At 39.2% G+C, this 22,093-nt stretch overlaps 1 protein-coding gene across 2 annotated transcripts; it reads right to left on the bottom strand.

The window, feature by feature from the left end:
* Positions 1 to 16,505, bottom strand: LOC137250754 (protein SPT2 homolog). 2 transcript variants are annotated; one of them, XM_067784137.1, is made up of 5 exons: positions 16,228 to 16,505; positions 5,026 to 5,361; positions 3,829 to 4,963; positions 3,645 to 3,768; positions 1 to 1,895 (listed from the first exon to the last, which is right to left on the bottom strand). In XM_067784137.1, the coding sequence occupies exons 1-5, from the start codon at positions 16,285 to 16,287 to the stop codon at positions 1,718 to 1,720; spliced, it is 1,833 nt and encodes a 610-aa protein (XP_067640238.1). In that variant the 5' UTR covers positions 16,288 to 16,505; the 3' UTR covers positions 1 to 1,717. The 2 variants fall into 2 exon arrangements, with proteins under 2 accessions (XP_067640238.1, XP_067640239.1); XM_067784138.1 differs by lacking the exon at positions 16,228 to 16,505 and adding an exon at positions 8,943 to 9,053.
* Positions 16,506 to 22,093: the final 5,588 nt, after the last annotated feature.

Here is a 22,093-nt window from a genome sequence, read left to right as displayed (position 1 = left end):
TTTTTTTTATTTTATAAAAATTTATTTTTGTTTATTTTTGAGTTTAAATATTTTAACACTAATTAGAATTTTCTTGTTTGAAGTTATTCAAAAATTTTTAAATTAACACGAAAACTCAGTTAAAAATTATTTTAAAAATTGAAGTAAAGAGTACAAAATAGTTAACACTATAGACACCTACCATATTAAGCAGAAGAAAATGAAAAAGTTCTGCATGGCGAAATCAAAAGCCCTTGGAATCTTGGCAGGAACACTGTTCGTGGTATTACATATATAAATAAATAAGAGGTACCCGACAGATGGTGTTCTGGGTCACCCTGGTCCACATATTGGTCGATATCTCGAAAACGCCTTCACATATACAACTAAGGGCCCCATATCGTACAAACACATTCTAGAGTCACCCCTGGTCCACCTTTATGACGATATCTCGAAAAGGCGTCCACCTATAGAACTAAGGCCCACTTCTTTTTAAAATACTCATTAGCACCTTTCATTTGATACCCATATCGTACAAACACATTCCAGGGTTACCCCTGGTCCACATTTTGGTCGATATCTCGAAAACGCCTTCACATATACAACTAAGGGCCACTCCCCCCTCATTAATACCTTTCATCTGATACCCATATCGTACAAACATATTATAGAGTCACCCCTGGTCCACCTTTATGGCGATATCTCGAAAAGGCGCCCACCTATAGAACTAAGGCCCACTCCCTTTTAAAATACTCATTTACACCTTTAATTTGATACCCATATCGTACAAATTCTAAAGTCTCCCCTGATCCACCTTTATGGCGATATCTCGAAAAGGCGTCCACCTATAGAACTATGGCCCACTCGCTTTTAAAAGGCTCATTAACACCTTTCATTTGATTCCCATATCGTGCAAACACATTCTAGAATCATCCTTGGTCCACCTTTATGGCGATAACTCGAAAAGGCGTCCACCTATAGAACTAAGGCCCACTCCCTTTTAAAATACTCATTAACACCTTTCATTTGATACCCATATCGTACAAACACATTCTAGAGTCACCCCTGGTCCACCTTTATGGCGATATCCCAAAATGGCGTCCACCTATAGAACTATGGCCCACTCCCTTTTAAAATACTCTTTAATACCTTCCATTTGATACCCATGTCATACAAACACATTCCAGGGTTACCCTAGGTTCATTTTCCTACATAATGATTTTCCCTTATTTTGTCTCCAAAGCGATCAGCTGAGTATGTAATGTTCAGTTACACCCGAACTTAGCCTTCCTTACTTGTTCTGACGCGTTCTACAATGTGCAACTCAGCAATTGTATAAATCCGATTTTAATTAGATTGCTATTATTTTCACTTTAGATTATTTGTATTTGAAGTATATAAACATTTTACTTGTTCGTATATCTTACATATTATATATGTATGTATGTATGTGGCTAGATGAGCAAATATATACATGTACAAAAGCATACATATTTATGTGAAAAACATTGTTGCGAGATTATACTAATTGAATATTAATTATAATGAATGAGCTTAACATGAAAACAAACATAATGTGTAACAAAGTTTTTTTTATAATAAATTCAAAAAAAAAAAATAAAAACAAAAATATTTAAAAGCTACTAAATCATAATTAAATTAAATAAAAAAAAATTGTAAGTATTAGTACATATTGCAAATTATGCTTTGATCACAAGCGGTGTTGGTGTTATACAGTTTATTTATGTTTTCGTTGTTTTGCCGCCATCATTTTACGCTGCTTTTCCATTGCCTCCAGTTTCATATCTTCCAAATCTTCTTGTATGCCAATTTTCTTGCTAATATATTCCTCGCGTTGGACTTGAGCAAAATTTGACTCCATTGCCGCATCGTCTTCATCATCTAAATCGCGATACCTATTTAAATTAAGGAAGAGAAAACAGATTTTGTGAATATAGTTATTGAAAATTTGCTGAAATTCTGGGAGGCCGTAAAACAGAGTTGGTTTTTTCAGGCAGTGAAGAAATCGAGACAAGATTGTTGTTTGTTTTGACTCATATATAAAACAAATCGAATGTTAGCGAACCGCATTCGAATCAGGACGTAAGTTTTTGAACAACAAAGGCACTACTGGATTTATACAGATTTCTTCCAGAGTGGCAATCCTGGTCCGAATATAAATGCAGATGGTATCATTGGAGCCAACGGCCGTGTTTGTAATGACATATTGTTTTTATACACAGCGTGCTTTGCACACAGAGTGTATTAACTTTGATTGGATAACAGTTGGTTGTACAGGTATAAAGGAATCGAGATAGATATAGATTTCCATATATCAAAATCATCAGTATCGAAAAAAATTTGATTGAGCCATGGCCGTCCGTCCGTCCGTTAGCACGATAACTTGAGTAAATATTGAGATATCTTCACCATCTCAGCTTATCTGGACCCAGAATAGATTGATATTGAAAATGAGTGAAATCGGATGATAACCACGCCCACTTTATATATATATATAAAATTTTGGAAAACACAAAAAACCTGATAATTTAGTAAATAATACACCTAGAATGTTGAAATTTGACATGTGGACTGATATTGAGACTCTTGAAATTTTTAAAATGGGCGTGGCACCGCCCACTTGTGATAAAATCAATTTTACAAATATTATTAATCATAAATCAAAAATCTTTAAACCTATCGTAACAAAATTCGGCAGAGAGGTTGCCTTCACTATAAGGCATGCTTTGAAGAAAAATTTACGAAATCGGTTAAGGACCACGCCCACTTTTATATAAAAATTTTTTAAAGGGGTCTTGTACGAATAAAATAAGCTATATCTTTGCAAAAAAGTGCTTGATATCAATGGTATTTCATTTCCCAAGTGGATTTATAACAATAAATAGGAAAAGCTTCGAAATTTAAAAAATGGGCGTGGCACCGCCCCTTTTATAACTAAACAATTTTCTGTTTCGGGACCCATAACTCGAAGAAAAATTAACGGATCGTAATAAAATTGGGTACACAAATTTTTCCTATAGCAGGAAATATTTCTAGAAAAAACGGACGAGATCGGTTAAAGACCACGCCCACTTTTATATAAAAAATTTTTAAAAGGGTTGTGGACGAATAAAATAAGCTATACCTTACCGAAAAAGAGATTTGTAGCAATAGAATTTTATTTTTTAAATTTAATTATAACATTAAATTGGAAAACAACAAAATGTTTAAAAATGGGTGTGGCACCGCCCCTTTTATGACTAAGCAATTTTCTATGTTTCGGGAGCCATAACTCGAAGAAAAATTAACGGATCGTAAAAAATTGGGTACACATATTTTCCTTATAGAAAATATTTCTAGGAAAAATGGACGGGATCGGTTAAAAACCACGGCAACTTATATATAAAACAAGTTTAATAGGGTCGTAGACTAGAATAACAAGCTATAACTTAGCAAAAAATAGTTTTGAATCAATGATATTTCAGTTATCAAGTTTTACTGTAAGAGGAAATGAGGAGAAATTTTTTTTAAACGGGCGGTGCCACGTGTTATGTAGAAAAGTAATTTATCTGAAATGAAATGTGCAATTGAAGCTCACGCTGAGTATATAATATTCGGTTACACACTAACTTAGACACCTTTACTTGTTATACTTAGTTACTTACTTTTGTTTATCGTAACCAAATATGGCACGTATGTGTGAAGAATAATCTTCCTCTTCATCACCGTCATCTATGAAGTCGTCCATTTCCGAATCATATTCAGAGTCATCATCCTCGATACGCAGTCCTGTTGAGAGTCAAATAAAATATCTAGTACTTTTCTTTAAAAAAAAACAAGTGTACTCACTTTTATTTGGCGGTGGCTTTTTAATATCTTTACCGCGACTACGCTGCATATCTGGAGGTGGAAACTGTCGCAGCTTTTGCATATCATGTGGCAATTGACGTGTTTTTTGAACATCAGTTGGTGGAAATTGTCGTGGTTTAACCGATGTTGTATCACGAGGTGGAAATTCACGACTTGCACCATTATATGAATTTTTATTCGACAAATTATTATAAAGTTTTTTACTGCTACCGCTAGTGCTATTAATATTACTACTTCCGGTTACTGATGACGACGCCTTTGATGTATTAGTTGCTGTAGATGGCATTGACTTACTTGCAATGGAATTAATTTGCTTTGCACTCGATGGCTTTTGAGACGATAGTGATGCTGAAGTTGATGTTGAGGGAGACGCAGTCAAGGTTGGCTTCTTGATGCCATTAGTAGAAGTAATTGCACATTTAATGGAAGCTCCAGCAGGTTTGGTGCTAGACGATGCTATTGTTGTAGATGAGCTTGATTTGTAAGCTTGATTTAATTTTGGTATTCGTCCATTTGGTTCCGTTCGTGTTGTAGGCACACTACTCCCTGTTGGGTCATTCTCACGCCGTTCCTTTGAGTTGCTCGCGCCAGTAATGCGTTCTTTTTTTTGTTCGCGTTCGCGACGTTCACGTGCTTCCCTTGCGCGTTGACGCTCCTCTAATTCCATTTTTTCCTTTAGCGTCAGCAACCGCTCGGGCTCCTTCTTAACAACTGGTAATATCTCTATAGGTTCGTGTTGTTTTTGTTCAGCTAACTTAAGTAAAGCTTGAAAATCCATTGGTGGTGGCAGTGGTTTTCGATTCTTTCTACGCTGTTGTTCTTCTTCACGCTTCTTTCGTTCCTCCTCCAATCGTTCAGCTTCTGGATCATAAAGTGTTTTCGAAGAGCTCGAAGAGTGCGGGCGGACTATGCTTGGTTCTTTATTGCTACTACTATTACTTGTAGATGTACTGGCGGTGGATGTGATGCTACTTGTACGCTGCCCCTTATGACTTTTTTTCTCTTCAATTTCGCGTGTCAATGCTGCCTTAACGCGCTCTTTCGTGCCTGAGAGGTCTTTCAGCGATTGTGGCCGACTTGGTGCAAATCCTTTATCCTCCTTGACGTCTTTTACCTAGAATGAAGACAATGGTTTATAAAATTTTATTCATTCAAAGGTATTCATATAATTTTTACCTTTTCAATATATTTTGCATAGAAAGCATTGGCCTCTGTTGAAACATATCCATAATCATCCTGACCAGTCATGGAACCCGCAGTATTATCCCCATCAACTGCATCTTCTAATACAGACTTGTTGGCAGATTTTGTGACTTTAAGCATTTTCTTTATCTTATTTTTGGATTTCTCGTCTCGCATTGATAGCAAATTTGCTAATTTTTCTTGCTTCTCCCTTTCGCGCTCCCGTTCCTCTTGCTCACGTTTTTGAAGAAATTTTTGTATATTTTCTGACAATTTTTTCTCTTTTGATTCCTTTTTTGGTGGAGCAAACTTTGTGCTGTAATATTTACTCTGAAAGTAGAATCGAAGAAAACACAAAGTTACATTAACATGAATATATACCAACACACAGGCTCTGGCTGTCCCCAGTTTCTTGCGGAAAGAGGAGGTGGGATGGGAAAATTATCCGAGGGTTTTGGGTGGTGTTATTGATGTTGATGAACCTTTGCCGCTAAAGTTGATGATCCGGTCCGTTCGGGGCCGATTTGAGCGGACTACATCGAAGCTTCAGTGTCAACCAACAGCTGAATTTTTTTGCTGGATTTCTTCATAGCGCTAAAGGGGTTAGGGGATCAGAACATACCCGCGGTAGATATGCCTGTCGTAAGAGGCGACTAAAATACCAGATTCAAGGGGTGTGTAGCGCAACCCTTCAGGTTGCCAGCGCAGTATATAGCTTCGCCAAACCCAATTGTCAACCTCACCTATCCGCGGCGAATCCTGTTTCACTAACAGACGAGGCTCTGGCGACCCCAAGCTCCTCATGGAACTTGGGGGTGGGGAGGGAGGGGATGGCCTGAAGGTTTAATGTGGCCACATAAATCGTTCCCGAGATGGTCGGGCTAGCACCTTAATGGTGCTGTGGTACCGGAGCGTACCGGATCTTTATCCGGCAAAGGACCATCACATCGATAACACTCCCCAAAGCCTTCGGGGAGCAACCTTATCGCTACAACAACAACAACAACAACCCCTTAAGTTCCTGGAAGGCTAGGACTCTTCAATCAGATATTGTTGTGATGCCCAGTTTCTATGCATTTATAATTATTATTATTATTATGAAGAAAATTGGTGATAAATCACCATTTAAAAGAAACTGTTTGCTCAGAATTTCGTTGCTCTCCTTTCTAGAGTATTCTCGCCTCGTTGTGTAGACAGTGTTCTGGTAGCATAAAGCGCAGTGTTTTTGACAGGCATGCAGTTTCCTCCGGTCTGACTCATACTCGGCGATCATATCGGAGAAGCGTGTCATACAAGCGTCTGGCCAATTGCTTTGTAAGTAGCCATGCGCGTTTGTTTGCCTGTGGCTGTGTAAAAGACCGTTCATAAGTCTAGCCTTATGAGTACTATTCTATTTGTGTGTTGATGGCGTTTAGTGCGGTGGTTGGTGTTATGTAATTTTCGAAAGCCATGCTGATGATTGGTAAGCCGCACTCCTCCAAACATCCGGGGAATGTATTGAACGCCATTATTATGCAGTCATCGGCGTAGGAAACGATTGTGACTCCTTCCGGTGGTGAATATAGCTTAGATATGTAGAAATTAAAAAAAAAGTGGGGATAGGACACCACCCTGTGGCACCCCTTGTTTAATTCTCCTTGGTTTTGATGTTTCGTTTCTAAATTGCACCGATGCCTGCCGACCACCCAGATAATTTGCGGTCCACCTTTTAAGACATGGGGGAAGGGTAGACCCTTCCAGGTCTTGTAGTAACGAGCCATGGTTGACCGTATCAAAAGCTTTTGATAGGTCTAGCGCTACGAGTACTGTTCTATGGTGGGGGTTTTGATTTAAACCGCAATTTATCTGGGTGCTAATGGCATTTAGCGCGGTGGTAGTGCTATGGAGTTTTCTGAAGCCATGCTGACGAGAGGCTAGCTGCAAATTTGCTTGGAAATAAGGGAGCAAAATGGCTTCAAGCGTCTTTGCTACTGGCGATAGGAGAGATATCGGACGATACGACTCTCCTATGTTAGCTGGTTTACCAGGCTTTAGTAACGGGACCACCTTGGCCATTTTCCATTTCTCGGGTATGACAAAGGTGGAAAGAGACAGGTTGAAGACATGCGCTAAATATTTGAAACCCTCTTTCCCTAGGCTTTTAAGCATCGGCATGGCTATGCCGTCTGGGCCCACTGCTTTGGATGGTTTAGCGCGACCAATGGCGTCCTCAACCTCTTTAGCGGTGATGGTGATTGGTGACGCGCTGAATTTGTATTTATGTGCGTGTCTGCTGGCCCTCCGTCTATCTTTGTCGGCCGTAGAATGCATTATATATTGTCGGCAGAAAGCGCTCGCGCATTTTTTTTCATCCGACAGCACTTTGTCGCCAAAGGCGATGGAAACTTTGTCTTTGTGCTTAGTCGGATTCGATAGGGACTTTACGGTGGACCAAAGTTTACCCACACCGGTAAAGAGGTTACAACCTCTTAGGTGCTCCTCCCATTTCGCCCGCTTGTGTTCATCCACAAGCAATCTGATGCGTTGGTTTATGTGACAGCTGTAATTAATAATAGATGGCAGCTCTATGTATTTCATCGATATATTTATATTTGTACTCATCTCTGGTATTATAGATATAGTTATAGATGTAAAACCATAACTTCCTTTCCACTTGTACATCTCATGGAAAAAGAGGTAATCATAAGAATCCAACACGTGTATCCTATTTAACCCACAACATGGCGCAGCCGGTAAATCATCAAATATCAAAATTTTAAGCATCACAAGAGCAAAATTATCATCAAAATTGTGACGACAGTAAGTTACGTGTAGTACCAAAGCAGTATTTCAAAGTGAAGCAGAAACAATGGAGACATCAATGAAGGTACCACCTCCATTATCGTTCGACGGCAATGTAAAAGAAAAATGGAACAAGTGGAAGCAAAAATTCGATTTATACATGAAGGCCACAGGGCTGGACAAAAAAGAAGAAGAGAGGAAAGTTTCAGTGTTCCTACATGTCATCGTAGATGAAGCACTAGAAAAGTTTAATGCATTCGGGCTAAGTGAGGCGGATAGCAACAATCTCGAGGCAGTGGCAAAATCATTCGAAAACTACTGTTCCCCTAAAGCGAATGAGACAGTAGAAAGACACTTATTTTTCACTCGTGTGCAACAGAGTGGTGACAATTTTACAAATTATTTGACTGACCTCAAAACGCTGAGCGCTACATGCGGCTTTGGTAACCTCAAAGACAGTCTAATAAAAGAGAGAATAGTCTGTGGGATCCGAGACTCAGAATTGAGGAACCGCCTTCTACGAGAAGATAAATTAGATTTGACGAAGTGCACACAAATATGTAAAACAGTAGAACTAGCAGACATACAAATGAAAACAATTGGTGAGGACACGAAAGTACACCTGATCAAGAAAAATGCAGACAACCATGAGGCAAATGGTGCCCATCGAAAGCAGGTTTGAGGCATTAAGCTGGAGTCATTGGTGCCGTATGTCGTATCGCTGTATCCGTATCCCTAACGTAATCAGCTGTTTATCGTTACGACGGTAAACCAAAACCCAATTGGTTGGCTACGATACGGTTACGACTTTAGCGACACCAATAATCGATTGCATTGATTCTCATAAGGTTGGTCGAATCAGCTGTTAAAAGGTTACCGATACGGTTACCGATAAAGCACCAATGTCTCCAGCTTTAAGAAGCAAACAGGCAGCCACATAAGCAATGACAAGGAGAGAAGCTCGACATATAACCAGCAGCGGGAGTGTCACAGATGTGGTCGGCAACATGGGTATCGCCAATTCCCGGCTTTTGGTAAAGTATGCAACAATTGCAAAAGAAAAAATCACTATGCTAAAATGTGTAAAGTTAAAACAAAATCAGAAACTCGAAATGATAAGGTAGACTCACTCTATGTTGGTAGTGTAGAAAGCACAAGTAGCGTACTAGACTGAAAAAATTATAGTAAATAACTCGTGCAAAATTGAGGTTAAGTTAGACTCAGGCGCGAGGTGCAATGTCATACCTGTAAACAAACTAAAAAATACAAAATTAAAAAATATAAAAATTGTTAAAACTAATGTAAAGCTAATAGCATATGGAGGTCAACATATAAATGTTATTGGAAAATGTAATCTAAGCTGTAAATTTGCACATAGGGAAAATTCAGATCTGGAATTTATAGTAACTGAAAACACAGATGATCAGCCAGTAATAATAGGTTTACCAAGTTTGACGGCACTTAACATTGCGCAAAGAGTTCACAATGTGGAATCGAATCATAACAGTTCCACAACTGAAAAAATATTAACGAAATATAAAAAAGCATTTGACGGCATGGGTTGCATAAACAATTTTCAATATGACATTCAATTAAAAAATGATGCTAAACCTATTATTGCTACCTGCAGAAAAATTCCAATTGCACTAAATGACTCGGTCAGAAAAGATTTAGAGAACATGGAAAAAGAGGGTATAATAAAAAAAGTGACTGAGCCCACTGATAGTTATTAGCAAAAAGAAAAACGGACAGATCAGAATATGTATGGACCCAACTGAACTGAAGAAATCCATAAAGAGGCAACATAAAAAGATTCCCACATTTGATGAGCTGAGCTCAAGTATAGCCGGTAGCAAAATTTTTAGCGTGCTTGATGCAAGCAAAGCATTCCATCAAGTAAGGTTGACAGATCGAAGTAGTTATATGATGACAATCATCACCCCGTTTGGTAGATACAGGTATCTAAGAATGCCGTTTGGCATTAACTCTGCCACTGAAGTTTTTCAGGTGTGTTTTGAGGAAATCTTTGGTGACATTGAAGGTGTCGATATTTACGTTGATGACGTCAGAATCAGAGGCAAAAACCATGAGGAACATGATCGTAGACTGGAAAAGGTTTTAGAAAGGGCAATAAAAAGAAACGTTAAATTTAAATTAGATAAATGCAGAATTGGTAGCAAAGAGGTTAGGTACATGGGTCATATTTTCACTGACCAAGGTATAAAAATTGATACAGATAGAGTTAAGTCAATCGTGGATATGAAACCACCAAAAAACAAGAATGAACTTGAAACTTTTCTTGGTATGATAACATATGTATCAAGGTTTATACCTAACTTAGCGTGCAAAACTGCTGTGCTGAGGGAATTAACAAAGAAAAATATTGAATGGAATTGGGACGAAAATGCGACCAAACCTTTTGTAGAACTAAAGAACGTTCTATGCAAAGCCCCTGTTTTACAATACTACGATGTAAACAAACCCACAGTTTTAAGTGTTGATGCGTCCAAAAGTGGCTTAGGCGCGGTCCTCTTACAGTCTAACTTAGCTGTAGCCTACGCTAGCAAGGCGCTAACACAGACAGAGCAAAACTATGCTCAAATTTAGAAGGAAGCCCTAGCGATAGCGTTTGGTTGCATAAAATTTGATCAACAGATATAAGGTAAAGAGATCATGGTAGAAACAGATCACAAACCGCTAGAGGCAATATTTAAGAAGAGCATAAACGAGTGTCCGGCTAGGTTACAGAGTATAAGGCTTAGATTACAAAGATACAACATAACAGTGAAATATAAACCCGGTAGAGAATTGTTTCTAGCAGACGCGTTGTCCAGGGCTTACAGCATGCATGAAAAACTGGACTTAGAAAAGGAAATCGAAACACAGGTGTGTCTAGTTATGGACTGTTTTCCAATATCCCTAGACAAAAAAGATCTGTTCACCAAAGAAACGAGATCAGACAGTGAAGTGAAAACGTTGAAGAAATACATAAAAAGTGGATGGCCTTCAAGTAAGAGGCAAGTTCAAGATGTTGCAAAACAATACTATAACTACTCCCATGAGTTAACCATAATAGATGACCTAATATTCAAAGGTAGCAGGATAGTAGTCCCTAAAAAGTTAAGAAAGGAAATGCTAGGCTTGATTCATTTCAATCGCATGGGAAAAGAAAAATGCAAAAATAGGGCAAGAGAGACCTGTTCTGGCCCCACATGAACAAAGAAATCAAAGACATGGTAGATAATTGTGATATTTGCAACAGGCACAGAAAGGCCAACGTCAAAGAAACGCTAGTAAACAGGGAGGTTCCAGAAGGACCATGGCAAATGTTAGATGTAGACCTTTTTTACTATCAGGGTTCTGAATTTCTACTTACAGTGGATTATTTCAGTAAATATGTAGAAGTTGCAAAGTTGAGGGACATGTCTAGCAGCTCAGTGATAGCTGTGCTAAAATCCCAGTTTGCAAGGTATGGAATTCCACATACTGTATATTCAGACCCTGGAACACAACTAAATAGCCTGGAAATGTCGAAGTTTGCCAGAGACTGGGACTTCGCCTGGAAAACCTCCAGTGCAAAGTATTCACAATCAAATGGAATGGTAGAGAGACATATAGGCACAATCAAAAGAATGTTTAAGAAAATGGATGAAGATCCAAGCAAGGATCCGAATCTGGCAATGTTAGAATACAGAACACACCGATAGGCAAGGGCTTAAAATTTTGAATACTGTTCCACAATTCTGTACACATCTTGTAACCAATCACAAATAGGAAGGATACAGAAATTACAAAACAAATGTATGAGATCAATAATAAAATGCCACAAATACACCCCAATAAGTCACATGCTTGAAACATTGAAATGGCTAAATATTGAGCAAAAACTGATGCTCAATACACTAATAATGATTCTTAAAATTAAACAGAACAGGGCGCCGATGTATTTAACAAGTTGCATTCAGTATGTTAGAGATACACACCAATATGCTGTGCGGAATGCGAATGACTTTCGACTAGGATTACAGCGGACTACTGCAGCCCAAAACACATTATTATATAAGGGCCTTAACATATTTAACTCGTTACCTGATTATATCAAACGAGAGAATAATATTATGAATTTTAAACGGCTATGTATAGATCTTATTCGAGGCTAAAATACTTTTTATTACTTTTTACTTTTTATTACTTAATATATATATATATCATACACGTCTGTGAATTGAAAATGAATTTGTGATATTTAAAATTTATTGTGAAATCAAAAAATATGTAAACATATTAATAATAAATATCAATCTATCTATCTATCTAATCTATCTATCTATCTATCTATCTATCTATCTATCTATCTAAAATCTCCGAATGAGATCATGTTCGGCAGGAAGATTAGAGGAATCCTACCAAATAACAGAAGCCTTGAAAGAAAAGTGAGAATAGGGAAACAAGGGAGAAATTGATTAAAATACATCTAAGGCAAAAAGAGCAATATGATAGGGGTGCACGTGATCATAGACCATTAAAAATAAATGATAAAGTTCACGTAAGAAAAGAATTGAATAAACCATTAGTTCCAGGTAGAATAAGCAAGATTTGTAACAGACACCGATCATATGAAGTAACATTGGCAAATGGAAAAAAGATAGAAAGAAATCGTAGACACCTATATGGACCAATTGGTATGAACAAAAGCGCAAGCAATGAGCAAAATGGAGATCAAAAGGATAACACCTATGATCACGATAGCGATAGGATGCAACATGATGCTAACGATCCCATAGATACAAATACTGAAAATAGCTATCTTATCCCTAACACAAACGTAACGCACGGAGAGAATCCTGAACAATACATGCGCACCCGTTCGGGTAGAGAAATAAGAAAACCTGAATATCTAGATGACTATGTGGAATAACAAATCAAACTTATGACCATAACGAAATTGTAAAACGACCAATTTAATTTAAGTTATTTAAGAGGGAAGATGTGACAGCTGTAATTAATAATAGATGGCAGCTCTATGTATTTCATCGATATATTTATATTTGTACTCATCTCTGGTATTATAGATATAGTTATAGATGTAAAACCATAACTTCCTTTCCACTTGTACATCTCATGGAATAAAGAGGTAATCATAAGAATCCAACACGTGTATCCTATTTAATCCACAACAGTTTATATCCCTTATTTGGGGGTCGCCTGGATCAAGCTGTCTTATAAGGTCACGTTCTCTCGCAAAGTTTGCGGCCTCCGCCGGGAAGTGGGGCCGGATTTCGGGAATTCTCCCGGCGGGAATGAAACGTGCCGAGGCGGATTCAATGACCTTACGGAAGGCACGCTCCCCTTGGCGGGCATCAGTCGGGATAGGGAGGGCAGCAAAGAGGTTGTCTGTATAAGATTTATATTCTTCCCACTTTCCTTTTTTGAAGTTTATGAAAGTGCGTTTTTCGGTGACGATGAAGTCGGCGGTACGCTCGAGCGAAATAAGTATAGGCAGGTGGTCGGATACCAATGTTACCATCGGCTGCCAGTTGACGCAGTTTACGAGTTCTGCGCTCACGATTGAGATATCTGGCGAACTGTGACAGCTTCCTACCATACGTGTGGGGGCGTCTTTATTGTGCAGAACGTCGTTTCTTCTATTTTATCCGCCAACATCTCACCCCTACTGTCCGCCGCAAATTTGAATTCCATAGATCGTGATGGGCATTGAAATCGCCTAAGATAATGCGATTGTTGCCAGTGAGTAAGGCTCTGATATTAGGGCGGTATCCACTGGGGCACAGGTGGCAGGAGGGATGTAGATGTTGATGATTTCTAGGTTTGCATCGCCTGACCGGACAGATAGGCCTTGACGTTCTAAGACATTGTCCCTGCGGTCGATGCCAGGATCAAATATATAATATTGCACAGAGTGGTGTATGATAAACGCGAGGCCGCCTCCATTTCCGCTCTCGCGATCTTTTCTGTGGACATAATACCCAGAGCAGGTCTGCAATGCAGATCTTGCTGTGAGTTTAGTCTCTTGAATCGCAGCAATGCGGATGTTGTGCCGCTTCATGAAATCGACTATCTCCGTAATCTTCCCAGTTAGTCCATTACAGTTTAACTGCAGAATTCTGAAGTGCATAGGGGGAGACGTCGCCACTCTGGGGGTAAGTGACGGGTGACTACGCCTGGGTTTAGGAAGACCAGGACGCAATTGCTGTTGTGGCCCTGGGACTGGGCGTCCTTGGGCAAGCATTGGGGTACCCGGATGATTTGGGTTTGCGACCTGGCAACATGGCGCGATGAAACCCGTCGGGGAGTTGCCGTCGCGGAGACCAGAACATCTAGGAAAGTGGCACCACCCAAGGCAGGAGCTGCATTGGGCGGATGTCGCAAACATATATATTCTGTGCTGGCAAACGGAGGTAGGGACTAAGAGTCTGTTTCCCTGACCTACACGATTGCTGCCGGAAAAGAGGGGGGGGGGGGGGGGGGGGAGAAAACGGGGGCAGGGGCTGATGCTCAGCATTGCTACCGACTCTACTACGAAGATAGTAGTTGTGAGTGGTAGCAGCTGTTTGAGTTGGTGGCGCCGTGGGCCGCGAGCAGCAGCGGGGCAGCTGGAAAGTAGTGGGGGGCGCTTAAACGTAGACTACGGGACGCCCGGCGTGAACAGCAAGGAGCCACAAAAGATTTATAAAAGTTACGTGGACGTCGGGTTTTGCGATCCAGCCCAGAACAAACTGTCCGATGCAACCATCCCTTACACGAGACACACTGAACAGAGTATGACCGTCCTAAAGAGATTCTTTTCCGGAAGATGCAGCAAAACCATTTCTCAGGACCGGGGTTAGGAGACGGACCCGGATTGGATTCGATACCTTCCCGGAGCAAGAGAATACGGAGCAGTCCTGCAGCAAGGAGCTGCTGGGAGGATGACAATTTGTGGGAGGGACGCAACAAATTAAATGGGGTTACACTGAAATGACAGTCCTAGGTCGGGAAAAATCCCGAGTCGCTCCGGTACATAGAACCGACTGCCTTGGGAAGCGACGCCTAGATAGCTTTTTACATTATGGTATCAAATTGAAACTGTTGATGTGTGCTTTAGTACAAAGTAAGTTTTACACCGCTGGGTGACTAGGGTCTCGAGTTATAGGCGAAAACGTGGACCCGGGTACCCCTAGAATGTGTTTATAGAATATGGATAACAAATGCAGCATGATGAGTGCTTTAGTACAGGGAAGTTTTCATACCTATTGGTGACTAGGTGACTAGAAAGAGATAGAATGAGAAGATGGAGATAGATGAAGCGAAAAATACGGAGGAGGAATACAAAGATTAGGAAAAAGTGTAGAGGAGCGAGGGCAGAGTTAGACGGAAAAAGCTTATTAAAATGTATGCAGATATGCCAAATTTAGGGCAGAACAACGTCTGCCGAGTATGCTAGTCTATTAATAAGAATACAGGGCTTTTATATATTGGGTTTAAAATTAGCTTCATTAAATAAAGATGAGTTACTTTTGTTATTTTTGTTATTAATCACTCGAGTGGTAAATCACAAATTGTTGCAACAGCCTTTTCAAAACAAGCGATTTCAACCTAATAGAAATTGTCAAATCAGCCCTTCACTTTAAGAAGAGTAATAAAAAGCTGTCGCCGGGACCTTCTTTGCTGTAAATTGGTATGATTCGTTCATATTTATAACAGGATCCCCCTCGGGTAGATGACGTTGACAATTGGGTTGCGGAAGGTGTGAAACTATAAAGATTCGTATTGCGCTTAACAACCCTTTAAAATATGACTATCGATAATACTCCCCAAAACCTTTTCATTCCAGAAACACACTCAATGAGTTTGCCAAACAAATAGCGAGGGCCGACGTCGCTTAGAAATTTTTTTTATTTCATAAGAACTGGTTTCTATTTTTTTGATGTTGCTTTGCCCAAAAGTGCCAAGGTAAATTCTTTTGTCAACTCCCTGGAGAGTATCATCTACATAAAATGCCTTTTAGTACATATATAAAAGCTCAAACCTACACTGAATGTACTGGGAGGTATTGAAAATATTATAGTGCGGCTTGGACAGTTATTAAGAGGTCGAACAACGCTCCAATTTGATCTAAGGATGCGCTCTCTTGAAACCTCAATTTCAAGGTACCAATTTCACCCTCGTGGTTATTTGATTCAGTACAATTACTAATATAGACATTAAACGCCCTGTGTACTCGCCAAACTGGGCCACGGAAAATTCCAGTAAATTTATCATAAAATCCATCAGCCTTGCTATGAAGTTATCAATCACATAATCAGAGATGTAAAGGTATTTCCTATTCATTAAAATATAATACATATGAATATCCACAAAATTGATTCCAACATGAACAGCTGAGTTGGTGGCTGCCTGGTTGTTGGTCCTTACCTCATTTTTATTGTTTTCACTATTTTTCTTTGCCACATGCAACAATTTTCCAAAGTCCATATTTGGCAAGTCTCTTATTTCTCACTTAAAGATTTTGACTATATTTAACTACGATAAAATTGCTCTAAATTATGCCAATTATAAATTTCCAAGATGATCACGTCCCTTTTACGTTTTGCAAAAACGAAATACAATGAAATTACTTTAACTTTTTTACGAAGACTGACAGTTTTTTTCCGCAATCCAAGGCGAATCCATGGCGGAACAATACAAGGTAGCAGCATGGGACAGCTGATTATAAACTTTTTTTATTTGATTTGATACATCAACTTCCGGCGCAGTACGATTTTGACATTTGTCCATCGAATTTACAAAAACAAAGTACATGGAATTTTTATTTATATTTGGAGGTATGTCACCGTGCTGCCACCTTGTATCGTTCCGCCGTGGGCGAATCTATACTGAACTGCTGAAGTAATGTTGGTCGCTCCCGTGATTTTTGAGGAACAATTGCCGTCTTTCAGTGAGTTTTACAGCTCCGGCTCACGCTCAATTCTCGCGGGAATGATCTGGATCATTGAGAGACTTGAGAAGCAGATGTCGTGAAATTTTCGCACACGTGAAATGTGATAGGCAGATGTCGATTGTAACCTCCAGCGGCGTTGTGAATGATAACTAAGTGTGATATCTTCTGCATAGACGTCAAAATTCCAAAGTGATTGGATCACCTGATTTGTATTTGACTATCACTGTCTCATTCTGTATCTCTTTCTATCACCCGCTGAAGATAGGCGCCGCCATATTGAACACCCTGTCAAAACGCTAAAAAGTAGCCATATTGAACATCCTGTCAGGCATTTGACAGATAAGATATCACAATTAGTTATCATTCACAATGTCCAGCGGCTTTTAACCGTGACTGTGACTGAAAAGACAAAATATAAATACCACGCCAACAGGAATCTGTTTTGGTGATTCTATACGTCCAAAATATCGAGAGGGGTGACAAAAGACGCGTATTGACCTCGACAACAATAATCCGAAGACGGAAAATAAAAATTTTAGCTCGTTCAAAAAATATTAACGAAAAACCGGAAAATTACCCCCTAGAGTGCTCCGAAATCGGTTTGGAGACCAAAACTGGTAATTTTTCACTTTATGGTACAATTGCTAAAACTCGCCCAGGACCACGAATCCGAAAGCGGAAATTCCAAATTTTATTTCTGTCAAAAGATATATCCAAAAAACTGCAAAATGGCCCCGGAGTGCTCCGAAACCGACACCTCTCTCAATATTTTTTGGACGCGTTTAGCAGAGTCATGAATTGAATTACCTCAGTTTTATATTTTTCCCTGCGGATTGTTTTGCGGATAATAAACTCTGCGTAATTTTTTGGGACATCTACTGTTATTCAGTCACAGCTTAAGTAACTTGCTCATTTATTTATTTATTTATTTGTATTTATTTGTATTTATTACGCAATTCATCCCAGCACAACAATTTGACAAAAATTATTTTACAGTGCTAGTCGGTAAAAGGCATAAAATAGGAACAATCTAATCTTGAAACTTAAAGCTAATGACTATGGCTAAGAAAAGGTTACAACAAATAATATATTTATTAAATAGTAAATAGATAAATAAAGGAATGATAGAGTACATTTGCTTAGAAGGAATCAGTATTTTAATTGTCTAGGTTATTATAGAAACTTGTTAATTCTTTATTGAAGAGCAGAGCATTGCTTATAAACCTAAGTCTAGAAGGGAGCGAGTTCCAAAGACGTATGGAATTAATGAAGAACTGGCGATCAGATATTAGCATACGATGTCTGAAGTGGGTAAGGAGAACAGATCTAGACGACTGGAGAAAATTTAGCCTCCGATACAGATAGTCAGGTTCCTTCATATATATTAATTTATGTAGCGTAGTGGGCGTTTTAAGTTTAATAAGGTTATCGAAAGAAATGTTTAGCAACCTGTAAGCATGTTGAGAGACGTGGTCAAGTCTTTTCAACCCATAGACGTATCTAGCAATGTTGTTATACACAACATTAAGTTTCCTCTTACATACATAGTCACAATTGGAGTAAACCTTACAACCATAAAGGAGCGTAGGTATTAAGTACGATTTTGCTATTAGTAGACGAATATGTAACGGAGTAAAATATTGTGTAAGCCAGAGTGTACGAAGCATCCCATACACTTTTCCCACTGTGCGGAAGATGTGATCTTTCCATGTCAGGGTTTTGTTAAAAACTATACCTAGATTTTTTGCCGTGTCAACGTATTCTATAATAGCGGGGTCTAAAATTAAATTTTCCATTCCACTTTTATCTAGTGACCTTCTATGAATGACTATACATTTCGACTTCTTAGGGTTAAGACATAAGCCGTTCATAGAAGCCCACGTACCAATTTTACACAAATCGTAATTTAAGTTATTAATACATGAACTGGTACGATCACTAGGACAGAACATATACAATTGTACGTCGTCAGCATAAATGTGAATATTACAATACTTGAGAACACCAGGCAAATCGTTTATATACAAAACAAATAACAGGGGACCAAGGATTGAGCCTTGTGGGACTCCTCTTAAAACACTGACGAAGTCAGACTTTCTGCTACCAACACTTACTGCCTGAGTTCGGTCGGCCAAATACGATCTGATTAGGGCTGTTGCACAGTTGGAGAAATTAAATAGGTTGTCCAGCTTCTTGCAGAGAACGGTGTGGTCGACCGAGTCAAACGCTTTTGAATGGTCGAGAAGAGTCAGGAAAGCAGTAAAATTTTTGTCAACTTGTTCTCGAATATCCTCTATCACCGATAGGAGCGCCGTTTTACAGCTACGATTTGACCTGAATCCAGACTGGGAATCTGTGAGAAGGTTATTATTCTGCACATAAGTATTTATCTGGCAGTGCAAAATTCGTTCGACGACCTTGGAAAGGAAAGGCAGAATAGCTATAGGCCTATACTCCTTGTTTTGCTTGGGGATTGGGATTACCTTAGCAACTTTCCAACATTTGGGAAATACACAGGACGTCAGCACAGAGTTAACCAAGTAGGTTAAGTGAGGAAGGATTTTAGGAAGAATTATTTTTAAAAATTTCGGACATATTCCATCGAACCCCATAGCATTAGACTTTACTGAAAGAATGGCTTGAACGACATCACACTCATCGACACTAGCAAACTCAAGAGGACCAAAATCAACATTAGCGCGAATACAATGATTATCAGCACATATATTGTCAGTTGAGATTGGCAGATTTACAAAATTTATATTTATCTCATTAATGTCTACATCAGGGAGGACAGAAATATCACATTTGGATTTTCCGATACCAATATGTTTAATCGACTTCCAGGTTTCCTTCGAACTCAAAGCAGCACTAAACTTGTTATTATAAAATTTCTGCTTAGCTGACCTAATGGCTTTGTTTGCAGGGATCCTAGCTGTTTTGAAGCAGTTGTGAGCCTCCAGGGTTTTGTATCTTTTCCATCGTGAGTAAGCAAGGTTACGCTGGTGAATTAAGTGTTTTAGATTGGCACTAAACCAAGGGGTATTATTGTGTGTAGCAGCTTTGAGTTTCACTGGCACATAGTTGTCGAAAAGCCTAATGATATGGTTCTGTAGGAATGATGCCTGATCATCGACCGATGTCAGTGTACGAATCAAGCTCCACTCAACCGACTCCACCGCTGCATTAAGGGAACTGTAATATATGCTTCTAAAATCACGATATGTAAAGGAACATTGTATGTGTGACGTTTGGAAGTTGTAACTAAGAAATATTAGATCGTGTTTTGAAAAGCAAGATGCCGACAATTGATCGTAGTGGAGCAATTTCAGGGGATCATTGACAAAAAATAAATCCAGCAAAGAAGAATTTGAGTCAGTAAAGTGTGTAGGTGAAGTTAAATTGGTGGGAAAAAGTCCAAGAGACTCCATACTTAGCTTTAGAGTTGAGTCGACGAGAAGGTTGGAGTTGAAATCCCCAGCGATGATTATATTATCATAGCTTATAAGTAGAGGCTCGAGAAATTCAATAAAGCCAGAGAAGTCAACTCCACGATTAGGTCTGTATGCACAGCCAATAAGAAGCCTTTCATTATTTACAGAGAACACGTCTACGAACACATATTCGACAAGATCACCTGGACTAGCACTGCAGCAAAGTTTACAGGATAAACTACTTTTAACATATATAGCAACACCACCACCATGACCACGTCTATCAGCCCTGAACAGTTGATATCCATTTAGTTGCACCAAATCATTTTTGTGACATGAAGAAAACCAGGTTTCGGAAATACATATAACATCTATATCAGAACCCTCAGATATGAATCTCAATTCATCCAGCTTTTTATATAGGCTTTGCGCATTAAGATGGATGACTTTGAGCCCTTTAGTACGTTTGTTGAATACGCGCAACAGTGTATGTAAGCAGTCTTTGGAACTAGACAACCTATAGTCAAGGACCATCACTATATATGGGATATAAAGAATGCTCTGCGATGCGTAACAATAAAGACAACATAAGTGATTGTTTACAAGTATGATAGGGAGAGATAAAGACAGAAACGAACAGACTCAAGAACTTAAGTAATATACCATACATAGAAATTAATTTATTGATCATTATTCGTTGGCGCATCATCAACTCGAAAGGAACTCGCGCTTTCTTCGCCGGTATTCTCAAGACGCTCTAGAAAATCCAAGCTATGTATTGCTTCAGGGCTGGCGTTGGCTGTTCGTCTGATATGTACCAGACCCTTCTTAGAAAAAACCGCCACCACCTTCCTTTTCTTCTTTAGACGGATCGCTGCCTTGTATTGGTTCATAGCATAGAAGCGATTTGTTCCTGTGATGAGAGCTATGTTTGAGTCTATGATTGGTAACGGGAAAAAAATTTTGTCGCAGGCAATCAGTCACGAATATTCCTTGTAAGCTGTCGCTGAATTGTACTGTGATATTTCAGTAGCTGTGACAAAACCACAGGTACTCGGATATTTGCCAACTCTATGCTGAAGGCGAATTTTTATTTTGCTACGTTCCGTTCATTGTTCCGTTGTCGAAGTTACCTTGCCCGAGTTCGGGTAAAAGTCTAGAGCAGGCGTCACTGCTAATACTGCGCTCTCATACTTTTTGTTATACTCAGAGTGCCTTGCACACAGAGTATATTAACTTTGGTTGGGTAACGGTTGGTTGTACAGGTAAAAAGGAATCGAGATATAGACTTCCATATATAAAAATCAGCAGTATCGAAAAAAAAAATTTATTGAGCCATGTTCGTCCGTCCGTCTGCCCGTTAACAAGATAACTTGAGTAAATATTGTTACGAATATTAGCAACACAAAGTGGTACTGTCATCTCTAAGCCGATGCTAAGCAGTGACTTGCTTGCACATCAATAGTTCAATCATTAAGCTGGAGTCATTGGTGCCGTATGTCGTATCGCTGTATCCGTATCCCTAACGTAATCAGCTGTTTATCGTTACGACGGTAAACCAAAACCCAATTGGTTGGCTACGATACGGTTACGACCTTAGCGGCACCAATAATCGATTGCATTGATTCTCATAAGGTTGGTCGAATCAGCTGTAAAAAGGTTACCGATACGGTTACCGATAAAGCACCAATGTCTCCAGCTTTAGGTCTACACATATGTACGTACACGCAGCGGAGAAGCAACGCACAAACACATGCAGATATCTTATCTGAGATATGCAATTATAATTGTGGAAGTGTCGCTCACAAACACACGCGCATATGAGAGCTATACACGTACATCTGTAGTTATAATTATAACAGATAACCAACTAGTAGATTCTAGAACAGAAGCGCCTAGAAGATGC

Source organism: Eurosta solidaginis, chromosome 4, assembly GCF_040869045.1.
Source record: "Eurosta solidaginis isolate ZX-2024a chromosome 4, ASM4086904v1, whole genome shotgun sequence".
Lineage (NCBI taxonomy): Eukaryota > Metazoa > Arthropoda > Insecta > Diptera > Tephritidae > Eurosta > Eurosta solidaginis.
Note: the sequence above shows the minus strand (reverse complement) of the source record. Positions and strands in the feature narration are given on the sequence as shown.

Bases quoted from the DNA above. Each gene is read 5' to 3' on its own strand.
- LOC137250754 (XM_067784137.1), bottom strand. From the start codon at position 16,287: ATGGACTTTGGAAAATTGTTGCATGTGGCAAAGAAAAATAGTGAAAAC. The intron at 3,769-3,828 runs GTGAGTACACTT...GACTCTCAACAG, and splicing joins AAAGCCACCGCCAAATAAAA to GACTGCGTATCGAGGATGAT. The intron at 1,896-3,644 runs GTAAGTAACTAA...TAATTTAAATAG, and splicing joins TTTGGTTACGATAAACAAAA to GTATCGCGATTTAGATGATG.